The 11,565-nt window shown below is 39.4% G+C and overlaps 1 protein-coding gene across 1 annotated transcript in view; it reads right to left on the minus strand.

Moving 5' to 3' along the window:
• Window positions 1–6,236: 6,236 nt before the first annotated feature.
• Window positions 6,237–11,565, minus strand: part of LOC122150655 (T-lymphocyte surface antigen Ly-9-like) — a 36,590-nt gene continuing 31,261 nt past the window's right edge. Inside the window, exon 5 of the mRNA XM_042781894.1 lies at window positions 6,237–6,316. Within this exon, the coding sequence (XP_042637828.1) occupies window positions 6,237–6,316 (80 nt within the window). The remainder of the gene's footprint in view (window positions 6,317–11,565) is intronic.

Consider the following 11,565-nt stretch of genomic DNA (forward strand, 5'->3'; position numbering starts at 1 on the left):
ATGGATGAAGAAGTGGAGATCCAAATATAGAAAAGGATGAAAGCAAGGTCACAACGTAAATCTAAGATAGTGGCAACATCAGGATTTTCACACAGTAGGCTCTGGGTCAGCTTACTGCAGCCCCTCTGATGGCTCTAGCTGGCAAACCATGCAGAGATTTGACCAATTTTCTAGTCAATGTTTTTTCAATAAAAATATAAAGCTTTCAAGCAGCCATCTAAGATGCAGCTAATCATCTCCTAACATTGGAAGTAAAAAGAATGCAAAAAGAAAAAAAAAAAAAAAAGGGCATTTGGAAGCAATCAACCCTAGGACACGATGGCCCTCGAGCCCAGAAGAACTGGATGGTGCCCGGCTACCAATGCCAATCACTCAGGAGAAGATCATATCTGGAGATCCTGGATAGAGTGGGAGGAAAAAAGTGGAACAAAATCCAAAAACTCAATAATGACCAGAATTACTGGTCAGATGAAGTCTGGTGAGACCCTCAATACTATGGCCTTGGAATACATTCTATGCCTGGAATAAAACTCACTCCCAGGGTCTGGTCCTCAGCCCAATAGTTAACAAGATGTATGTGCAGACCACTCAACCCAGGATGATGAACCCACATAGTCTATGGTAATACATCCCTTAGAGCAATAGACTACGGGACACCAGAGGACCAACATTCAAATTGATGAAATTCAGGAAAACAGGATTGCATAAATATGAGGGGCACAGGGGGAGGGTTACTGGGTAGGGAGGGGAGGAGACTGGGTTAGGGTTGGACATGGAAAATGGGGAGTGAAACTAAATGTACAATTTGGAATGTAAAACAAGCTCTTAAAATAAAAAAAAGAAAAAGAAATATTAAAAAAAATATATAAAGCCTTATGAAAATACCAGCACATTAAGATTCAACAACACTGGGAAGAGCAGAGTATTTCATGGAATAAATCTACCAACTGGTTATAATTTAGTAGGAGGAAACTTCTTAAAATCTTTGGAGAGAAGAATATTGCAGTAATATAACCTGGAAAGGAGTCTAAAAAGGAAACAATTAGGAAAAAATAAAATAAAATCCTTAAAGGCAAAACATAATTGCCTTAAAATATATGACAGACCTGTAAGAATAAGAGGAGAAAGGATATAGATATCCCTGAATTTTGTGTCCTTTTGTGTACTTCTTTTTTTCTGAAGAAAGTCTGGTGACATAGTGGGTAAGGCATTTGACTCTAACCAGAAGGTTGGTGGTTCAAATTTACCAGCTGCTTCATGGGAGGAAGATGAGGCAATCTCTTCTGTAAAGATTTACAGTGTTGGAAACCCAATGGGGGTCACTGTGAGTCAGAATCGACTCTATGGCAGTTGGCTTTTTTGGGTGGTGGGGGTTATTTCTGCATAATTTCAAATAAATATCAGCAGAGGTGTAAATACTTTTCCCTCACTCCTCAGACTAAGAACTGTGCTGTTGTTGTTGTTATGTGCCATGGAGTCAGACTGACTCATAGAGAACCCTCCTTGGGTTGCCAAGGCAGTATCACTATGGAAGTAGATTGCCCAACCTTCCTTCTGAGGAGTGGCTAGGGAGTTTGAACCGCCAGCCTTCTGGTTAGCAGTCAAGTGCCTTAGGCACTACGCTACCAGAGCTCCTTCTAAGAACTGTGGGGCAAACAAAAAAAGAAGGATGAATTCCTTCTCCCACAGAAATTTTAATTAATCTTTTTTTTTCCATTCCAGCATTTAGAATGTGTCATTGCAGCGCAATGAATTACTTAATATGGCCTGTCTAGTCATAGTGTTTGTAACTCCTACCAAAGGACTGGGTTGGACTATACAAATGTGAGGTGCTTATGGACCACCAAGGGGACTGAATAGCCAGCTAATACTCAAACGAATATGGAAGGAATAGACAGACTCACAGACCAAAAGAATTGGTTGATGTTCAACCATTTCAGAAAGGAAAATATGACCAAGAACCAATGGTATTGAAGGAAGAAGTCTAAGCTGCACTGAAGGAATTGGGAAAAAATAAGGCTCCAGGAATTTATGGAATACCCACTGAGATGTCTCAACCAACAGATACAGCTCTGAAGGCACTCATTCACTTATGCCAAGAAATTTGGAAGAGAACTATCTAGCTAACTGACTGGAAGAGATCCATATTTGTGCCCAGCCCAAAGAAAGGTGATTCACCTGAATGCAGAACTTATTGAACTATATCATTAATATCAGACACAAGTAATATTTTGCTGAAAGTAATTAAAAAATAGTTGCAGCAGTACATAAACAGGGAATGGCTAGAAATTCAAGCCAGTTTCAGAGTAGGGTATGGAACGAGGGATATCATTATTGATGTCAGATGGATCTTAGCTGAAAGCAAAGAATACCAGAAAGATGTTTACCTGTATTTTATTATTATGAAAGGCATTTGGCCATGTGAATCATAACAAATTATGGATAACATTGCAATGAATGGGAATTCCAGAATACTTAATTGTGCTCATGAAGAACCTGTACATAGACCAAGAGGCAGTTGTTCAAATAGAACAAGGGGATACTGCATGGTTTAGAATCAGGAAAAGTGTGTGTCAGGGTTGTGTCTTTTCACCATACTTATTTAATCTATGGGCTGAGCAAATAATCTGAGAAGCTGAACTATGTGAAGAAGAACACCACATCAGGATTGAAGGAAGATTTCTCAACAACCTGAAATATGCAACCTTGCTTCCTGAAAGTGAAAAAGACTTCAAGCACTTACTGATGAGGATTACACCTCAACATAAAGAAAACAAGAATCCTCACACCTGGATCAATAAGGAATATCATGATAAATGGAAAAAAGATCGAAGTTGTAAAGGACTTCATTTTACTTGGACCCACAATCAATGCCCATGGAGCAGCAGTCAAGAAACCAAATGTCATATTGCACTGGGCAAATCTGCTGCAAAAGACCTCTTTAAAATTTTAAAGAGAAGAGATGTTACTTTGAAGACTAAGGTGCACCTGATCCAAGCCATAGTATTTTCAATAGCCTCATCTGCATGTGACAGCTGGACAAAGAAAAAGGAAGGCTGCAGAAGAACTGATGAATTGGAATTGTGATATTGGTGAAGTACATGGAATGTGCCATGAACTGCTAGAAGAATGAACACCTCTGCCATGGAGGAAGCATAGCTGGAATGTTCCTTAGAAGCGAAAATGGCCAAATTCATCTTTTTTTTTTTTTTTTTTTTCCAGACTTCACACTTCATAATCTTGTTAGAAGAGACCAGTCTCTGGAGAAGGATATCATGCTCGGTAAAGTAAGCAGTCACAAAAAAGGGGAAGACCCCCAATGAGATGGATTGACATACTAGTTGCAATGGTGGGCTTAAGTATGACAATGACTGTGAACATGGCAGAGGACTGGACAGTGTTTTGTACATAAGGTCACTATGACTTGGAACCGATTCAATGACACCTAACAACAACGATATAAAAAAGGTATGTGGCCCCTTGTGGGGGTGGGACCATTAAAATAAGTGGTATAGAACCCTAATGCGGGGATTGGTCAGTTTTGCCATCTCTCTAGGCTTAACCACCACTCGTCTGTCAGTTTGTCTTACTGTGCTGGCTTATGTGTTGCTGTGAGGCTGGAGGCTACCCAATATTTCAAATACCCACAGGGTCACCCATGGTGGAAAGATTTCAGTGGAACTTCCAGATTAAGACAGATTCAGAAGAAGGAAGGGGCCATCCACTTCTCAAAGAATCGGCTAGTGAAAACCTTATGATTAGTAGTGAAACATTATTTGCTATATTATAGGAAAATATATATCTGATATATTACTCTTTCTTCTCATTCAAAACTCATTACCATTGAGTTGATTCTGATTCAGAGTGACTCCCATTGGGTTTCCAAAGCTATAAATTTCTATGAAGGCAGACTGCTCCATCTTTCTTCCATGGAGTGGCTGGTGGGTTCAAACCACCAACCTCTTGGTTAGCAGGCAAATGTCTTAACCACTACACCACCAGAGCTCTTTCTTCCAGTTATCTCCTCTGATATTTAGAAATTATGTGTTTACCCTGCTTTTTCTTTATTTTAGACATTATTTATTGATTTCCTGCTATGAGAGATAGGTATTTGGTTCACTTATACCCACACACACAAACACACACATTCCCCCTCAAGATAGTTATGTCACAAATTTTGTTAAATGAATATTCAATGTTTATGACAATACATATTCACATTTGAGTCATAGATTATTATGTTTCTGTTCCTTTTGAACAGCTCTTTGTTTTTTCTGTAGCTGATGATGTTCTTCTATTTATTTACTTAGTTTTATATACCATGGGCTACCAGAAGAGCAAATCTGTCTTGGGAAAAGCTGGAATACTCCTTAGAAGCGAGAATGGCAAGACTTTTCATTCCATGTATTTTGGACATGTTATCAAGAAGGACCAGACCCTGGAGAAGGACATCATGCTTGGTAAAGTAACAATGAAAGCGAGGAAGACCCTCAATGAGATGGGCTGACATGGTGGCTGCAACAATGGGCTTGAATACAGCAAGGATTGTGAGAATGGTGCAGGACTAGACAGTGCCTTGTTCTGAACCAATTCAATGGCAACTAACAACAACAACATATATTTATATTGATATGTAATACTTATTACAATATAGTCGAACACATCAATCAAAGCAATCTAGCAATTTCATCTTTTCCTATGCCTATAGGAAATAGAAATTTCCATTTCTGCCCCTATCCAGATTGGATCCTCTCCAGTCCTGCTGCACTGCTCCCACTCTGAGACTTCTCCAATCCACCACCCCAAGAAGTCCTTTCCCCTCTCAGGTGTTTCCTGGATGCCTTGTTTTCCTCTCAGCTTCCTCCTTTACTCTGGAGGAGCATATCTTCCAGTAGCTTCCTGAGAAAGACTGCTTAGGAGGTAAATTTCTGGTTTCCTGAAGGCCTGATAGTATCTCTATTTTAATCTAAACATTGATTATTAGTGTGAATGCCAATTGGTTTGACTGTTACAGAATTCTGGGCAGAAAATCAATCTTCCTCAGAATTTTGAAGGCATTGCTCCATTATGTTCTGGATTCTAGTACTACTGAAATCTCATGCCATTCTCAAACACAATTTTTTAAATTTGTGACCTATCTTTTCCTCTCTGAAACCTCTGAGAAGTCTTCCTCTATTTCTGGGGTTCACCATTGCATAATATTGTGATTTAGTGCAGGTCTTTTTCTTTAATTATTCTGGGAATCAGGTGGACCCTTTCAATATAGAAACATATGTTTTTTAGTTTTTAAGAAAATAATTTTGCATCATTTCATTTTGTGATTTGCCATAAACAAAGTACTCTGTAATCCTTTAGGTATACAACTGTGAACAAAACAGAAACAGTTCTTGCCTTCGCAGAGCTGAAAGTCTTGTGGAGGAAACAGACAATAAACAAGTCAACCAACAAATAAATAACAAATAAATACATAATTACAATTTGTGATAAGTGCTTTGGCAAAATTAAACTGGGTACTATGACTATGTTGTAAGAAAGAGCCATTCTCTGGAGAAGGATGTCATGCTTGGTAGGGTGGAGGGTCAACGAAAGAGGGGGAGGCCTTCAACGAGATGGAATGGCACGGTGGCTGTGATGATGGGCTAAAGTATAACAGGGATTGTGGGGCTGGCGCGGGATCAGGCAGTGTTTCGTTCTGCTGTGCATGGGGTCGCTGTGAGTCGGAAACGACTCGACGGCACTTAACAACAACAACAACATGACTATGAGTAAACAGAAGATCTGCTTACATATGGAGGTCAAAAGGCTGCTTGCTCCAAGGAGATAACATTTAAGCTGAAGCTAGGCCCTTGAACCCACTTACTTAAATATGAACAAATTAATAAAATATGTGCACAAACACTTAATTGGTTTATTAATCTTCTTATGTTTCAAGCAATCTAATTTTTCTTAAATGAATAAATCCCCTTTTCTTTCTGAACACAGTAAGACACTTTTCAGCAAAATACAAACAGGTTATTTTAAACAGACATATGTAGCAGTTTCTTGTTAATTTTGAGCTCAGTTCACAAATAAAACAGATTTTATTCCTTCATTGATATCAATGTCCCTTTCTCATACACATTTGGAGATGCTGGCATCAGGTAGTGCTCCATGGTAAATAAAGACTTCTTTATCTCTGTGTCTCGTAGAATGACTGCCTCTCTCATTCTTCCTCTTGACTTTTTCATGAGTCAGGGTTAAATCGATTTCATTCTCAAAGTTCCCAGGATCAAAAAGAGAAGAAATTCTTTCCTCAAGGAACAGGGTAGGAAGGAGGCTGAATGAATGAGGACCACATGTTAGAAACTGGGATGAAAGGAAGAAAGAGAAGAAATGGGAAATCGAGGAAGGTATTTGCACGGATAAAAAGCCAAGAGGAGTGGTTGAAACCCCTTTAGAAAACTGAGTATGAAAATATATCCTCCAGGCCCCATAGGAAGAAGGAGAGAATGTTAATGTCGGAAGCCAATTATCATGCTTCCGTGCTTGGAACTGATTCTACTGCCTCCTCATGTCCCTTAACAAGCAACACGTGATGCTCATCAAACACTCATCAGATACGCTTTTTTTTTTTTTTTTTTTTTAAATCATCCACTACATTTTATGTATTGGAGATACAGAGAAAAGTGAAAATGAGCTTTGCTTATGGCTCAGTGGAGAAAACAGACACATCAACAAAGGCCATAGTATAATATGTTCAGTGTTCTCCTAAAGTCTTTTATGAGGAATAACTGGAAGGCAAGATGTAGATTGTAATTATTGTAAGCCATGCTGCATTGTGAGTTCCCTGTGGGCTGAGAATCAATCCAAACCTCTTCTTCTATGTATCTTCAATGATTAGAACCAAAAAAACAAAACCCCACTGCCATCGAGTCAATTCTGACTCATAGTGACCCCCACTGGGTTTCCAAGGTGGTAAATCTTAACAGAAGTAGATTGCCCTGTATTCCTTCCGCAAAGTAGCTGGTGGATTAGAGCTGCCAGCCTTCTGGTTAGCAGTCAAATGCCTTAGGCACTGTGCCACCAGAGCTCCTTAATGACTAGAACAGTATACATACACACATACATACAAAAGCCCGAACCCACTGCCACTGAGTTGATTCTGACTCTTAGCGACCCTATAGAACAGAGTAGAACTGCCCCCATAGGATTTCCAAGGCTGTAAATCTTTACAGAAACAGACTGCCTCATCTTTCTCCCACAGAGTAGCTGATGATTTTGAACTGTCAACTTTTTGGTTAATAGTCAGATGCTTTAACTGCTGATCCATGCTCAATAAATACATATTACTGAAATGAGTGAATAGATAGATGTTAACATATTTTTACCTTATACCATGGGCAAACATAATAGGGCTTTTGTTCTCTCTTTGAAAGTTTATTGTTATTAAAAAAAAAAAAAAAAAAACTATACTTTTTACATTCATCTTCCAGCTCATTTAATGATACCAGTTAATAAAGTTCTATAAAAGGTCTACCAGCTGCTTGAATGACTACACATGATTTTATTTAATTAGTTTTTTTAACCACTTTCTGGTATCAAAGTGGCTCATGATCTTTGGAAATTGGTGTAACATTAAGTATTGAGATTTCACATTCCCATATTGAAAATAAAATGTTAACATAAAGAGTAGATTACTGAACATAAGTTAAAGTCTAAAAGGAAAGGTTGGTGGAGGGGAGCAAAATTATTATTGACAAAATAGTTACATTTTTTTAAAAAATGCAAGCACCCACCCACACCCACCCCTATATCTCTCTTAGAAAAGTCACCCAAGTCCTGAACACAGGGTCTCAAACACAAATACATGTAGTTTGATTTGCAGATCAGCCTCTGGGATCTCGCACTGGGCCCTGTCAAAGGTTTGAAGAAAAAAATTAGGTAGTTAGACATCCATAAATACTGTATTCACAGGAATGAAAACAGCCTGGCTTTGGTATGGCTACAGAAATCTCTCTAGAAATTGTTCATAAAGACACAGGCTTGGATGGAGGGGTGTGTGGGAGCCACACAAAACCCTCTCATTAGAGGTGAAATAAATGTCCATAGCAAACACTTTAGGCAAATATTAATACTTGAAGCAAATGCCCCTAAAAACATACAAGTACAGGCTCTTGATCAGAATTGTCTAGACCAACTTTTTTCAAAGGTTGCAGGAAAAGTTTGAAATTGATTTCTTCATGTTTGTGCTGTCACTTGTCTTTTCCACTCAGATCTCATTGGCTCAGAGGGAGCTGATCACACAGCTGAGTTTCTGGTAGTCCTTCAAGTCCAGGAAGATGGCTTGGCTCTTTTTAGGGGATTTTTTGGTTTTTTGTTTTTTTGGTCAATGCATTTTTTCTTTTTTTTTTTTTTTGGCAGTGTTCCTTCCCCTCCCCTCTCATCCCTGGGAACCAACAAAGAAAGTTTTCTTCCATATATAAACCTTTCCTTGACTTTTTACAATAAACTAATACTGTATCTGTCCTTCTGTGATTGACTTATTTCACTCAGCATAATGTCCTCCAAGTTCATCCACGTTATGCAGTGTTTTGCAGATTCTATGTTATTTTTTAGCATTGCATCATATTCCATTATGTGTATGTACCATAGTTTAGTTATCCAAGTGTTGATGGGCACTTGGGTTGTTTCCATCTTTTTGCTATTGTAAATAGTGCTGCAATGAACATGGATGTGCATATATCTGTTCTTGTCCTGGCTCTCACTTCTTTAAGACATATAGCTAGTAATGGGATTTCTGGGTCAAATGGTATTTCTAATTCCAGCTTTGTAAGGAGTCACCATACTGCTCTCCCTAGTGGTTGTATAATTTTACAGTCCTACCAGTAGTGTATGAGAGTCCCAGTCTCTCCACATCCTTGCCAGCATTTGTTATTTTCTGTCTTGAACTTTGAAGATAGCTTGGCTCTTGAGGTACAATCTTTTATTCAGTGCAGTCTGCCATCTCCTATCTGAGTTTCAAATCTCTGGGCTGGAGACTCTGCAGTTACGGCAGGCAAATGTTCAGGAGAGGATGGGGATGCTGGTCTCTTGCATAACTTAAGCTTATTTAATGTTCTCAGATCCTCCATGATCTGTTCATCTGTTAATGAAGTTTAGCTAGGCAGGAGCCGATTTCTTCGTCTTGTCTGGGATATGGACAGGTTATTTGGTCACCTCTACAACTTTCTGGTCATGCTGGGTTTCACTTCCATAGAATCTCAAGTCAGTTCCGTTTTGAGCTTTTTGTTTTCAACCATCTTCTTCTTTTCTTCTAACTCATCAATCAGTTTCTCTTTAGCCCATTCTTCTTCTCTTCAAATTCTTTCACTGAAGCTTTCCTCTCTTTAACATAATTTCTTTCCACTTGTTCAGTTTTCAGCTGCAGGAAGAGTTGTGTGAGTCCTATTCTCTCTTTGTACTACTGATCTAGTTTTTTTTTTCTTTTACATTCTCTTCTGATATTCCTGTAATGTACCTTCCTGAAGTTGTTGCAATTCCCTTTTTTAAAAAAATTTTTTATTGTGATTTGTGTGAAAGTTTACAGAGCAAATTCATCTTCCATACAGCAGTTCATTTACACTTTATCTCATGACATTGACTGAAATCTCCCATAATGCAATAGCTCTCCTCCCACTTCCTCCCCACAGCAACTCTTCCCTGTGTCCTTCCCTCCCTGCACTTTTGCCTCCTGAGCTGTCTCCTTGTACATAAACAACCCTTTATTCTCCCATGATTGATCTCTCCAAGGAGTGTATCTACCTAATGTAAATGCTCAGCTCATATACCTATCTTTTGTTTGGCTGGAAGCCATAGGAATGGGTTCGATTCCAGACCTGAAGAGCAGCTAGGGGCCATAGTCTCAGGGATTTTACCAGGCTTTATCAGGGAGCTCTGGTAGCATAGTGCCTAAGGCACTTGACTGCTAACCAGAAGGCTGGCGGTTCAAAACCACCAGTCACTCCTCCGAAGGAAGAAAGGGAAATCTACTTCCGTAGTGATACCACCTCGGAAACCCAAGGAGGAGTCTCTATGAGTCAAGAGCACATAACAACAACAACAATCAGACCAGCAAACCTGGTCCTTTTTTTCTTTTTTTTTTTTTTGTGATTTTGAGTTTTGTTCCACATTGTTCTCTCACTCTATCCAGGATCTCCTACATAGATCCACCTCCAAGTGGTTGACAGTGGTAGCCAGGCACCATCTTGTTCTTCTGGTCTCATAGTTATATAGACTGAGGATCACATCGTGTCCCAGTCTCTTGCACTAATTATTTCCATGTGTCTTTGGTTTTCTTCATTCTTCTTTGCTCTGGATGAGGAGAGACCCATCATTGCATCTAGATGGCCACTGGCAAGCTTTTAAGATCCCAGTCGCTACTCGCCAAAGATGTAGAATAATGTTTTTGTGTAGCATACTACTGTAGCATAACTACTGTTATGCCAATTGAGCTCGATGTCCCCTGCAACCATGGTCCTGAGCCCACAGGTCCAACTACTTACTCCCTCCAGGTAGCAGGCTATGGTCAAGAAGAGACTACAACTTTGTCCCTTGTCAGCTCTACTATATACCTGGAAATTCATACAGAACATACAAATACACTTGTACAAATATTGTCTGCCAACCCTATACATGGTCATGGGCAGATCCCTCCTCTGCATAGACACACTTAATCATTCAGTCTGTCCACCCATTTATCTATCTGTATATCACTGTTTGCCATCACTGACAATGCAGTACTATAGGTGCAAAAGGGCTCCTCTTTGTTGTCTCTATCTCCCATGCACCTCTGTATGTCTTCCTCTTCCTCAATGCCACTGTGTTGATCACTCACATTTGGTACATTGCCCTTCCCTTCACCCAAATCAATACTTGTTTCTACCGATCTAACTGTGCTTCCTGCTCTCCCTCCCACCTCTGGTGACCAACAAAGAAAATTCCTTCTATATATAAACCTTTCCTTGATTTTTTATAATAATGGACTAACACAATAGCTGCCCTTATATGATTGACTTATTTCACTCAGCATAATGTCTTCCAAGTATGTGGTGTTTTGCAGATTCTATGTTATTCTTTAAGGTTGCATAGTATTCCATTGTGTGTATGTACCATAGTTTGGTTATCTATTCTTCTGTTGATGGGCACCTAGGTTGCTTCCATCATTTTTCTATTGTAAATAGTGCTGCAATGAATATGGGTGTGCATACATCTGTTCTTATCCTGGCTCTCACTTTAGGACATATACCTTGTAATGGAATTCCTGGGACAAATGTTATTTCTAATTCCAACTTTGTAAGGAATCATCATACTGCTTTCCACAATGGTTGTATCATTTGACAGTCCCGCCAGCAGCGTACGAGAGTCCCAATCTCTCCACATCCTCGCTAGCATTTGTTATTTCTGTCTTGTTGAATTTTGCTACTAGTGCTGGAGCAAGATGCTATTTTGTTGTTTTGATTTGCATCTCTCTAATGGCTAACGAGGAGCTCTGGTAGTGTAGTGCTTAAGGCACTTGACTGCTAACCAGAAGGCTGGCGGTTCAAACCC

The sequence above is a fragment of the Orycteropus afer genome, unplaced genomic scaffold (assembly GCF_000298275.1).
Source record: "Orycteropus afer afer isolate SDZICR_OR568_19922 unplaced genomic scaffold, OryAfe1.0 scaffold00193, whole genome shotgun sequence".
Classification (NCBI taxonomy): domain Eukaryota; kingdom Metazoa; phylum Chordata; class Mammalia; order Tubulidentata; family Orycteropodidae; genus Orycteropus; species Orycteropus afer.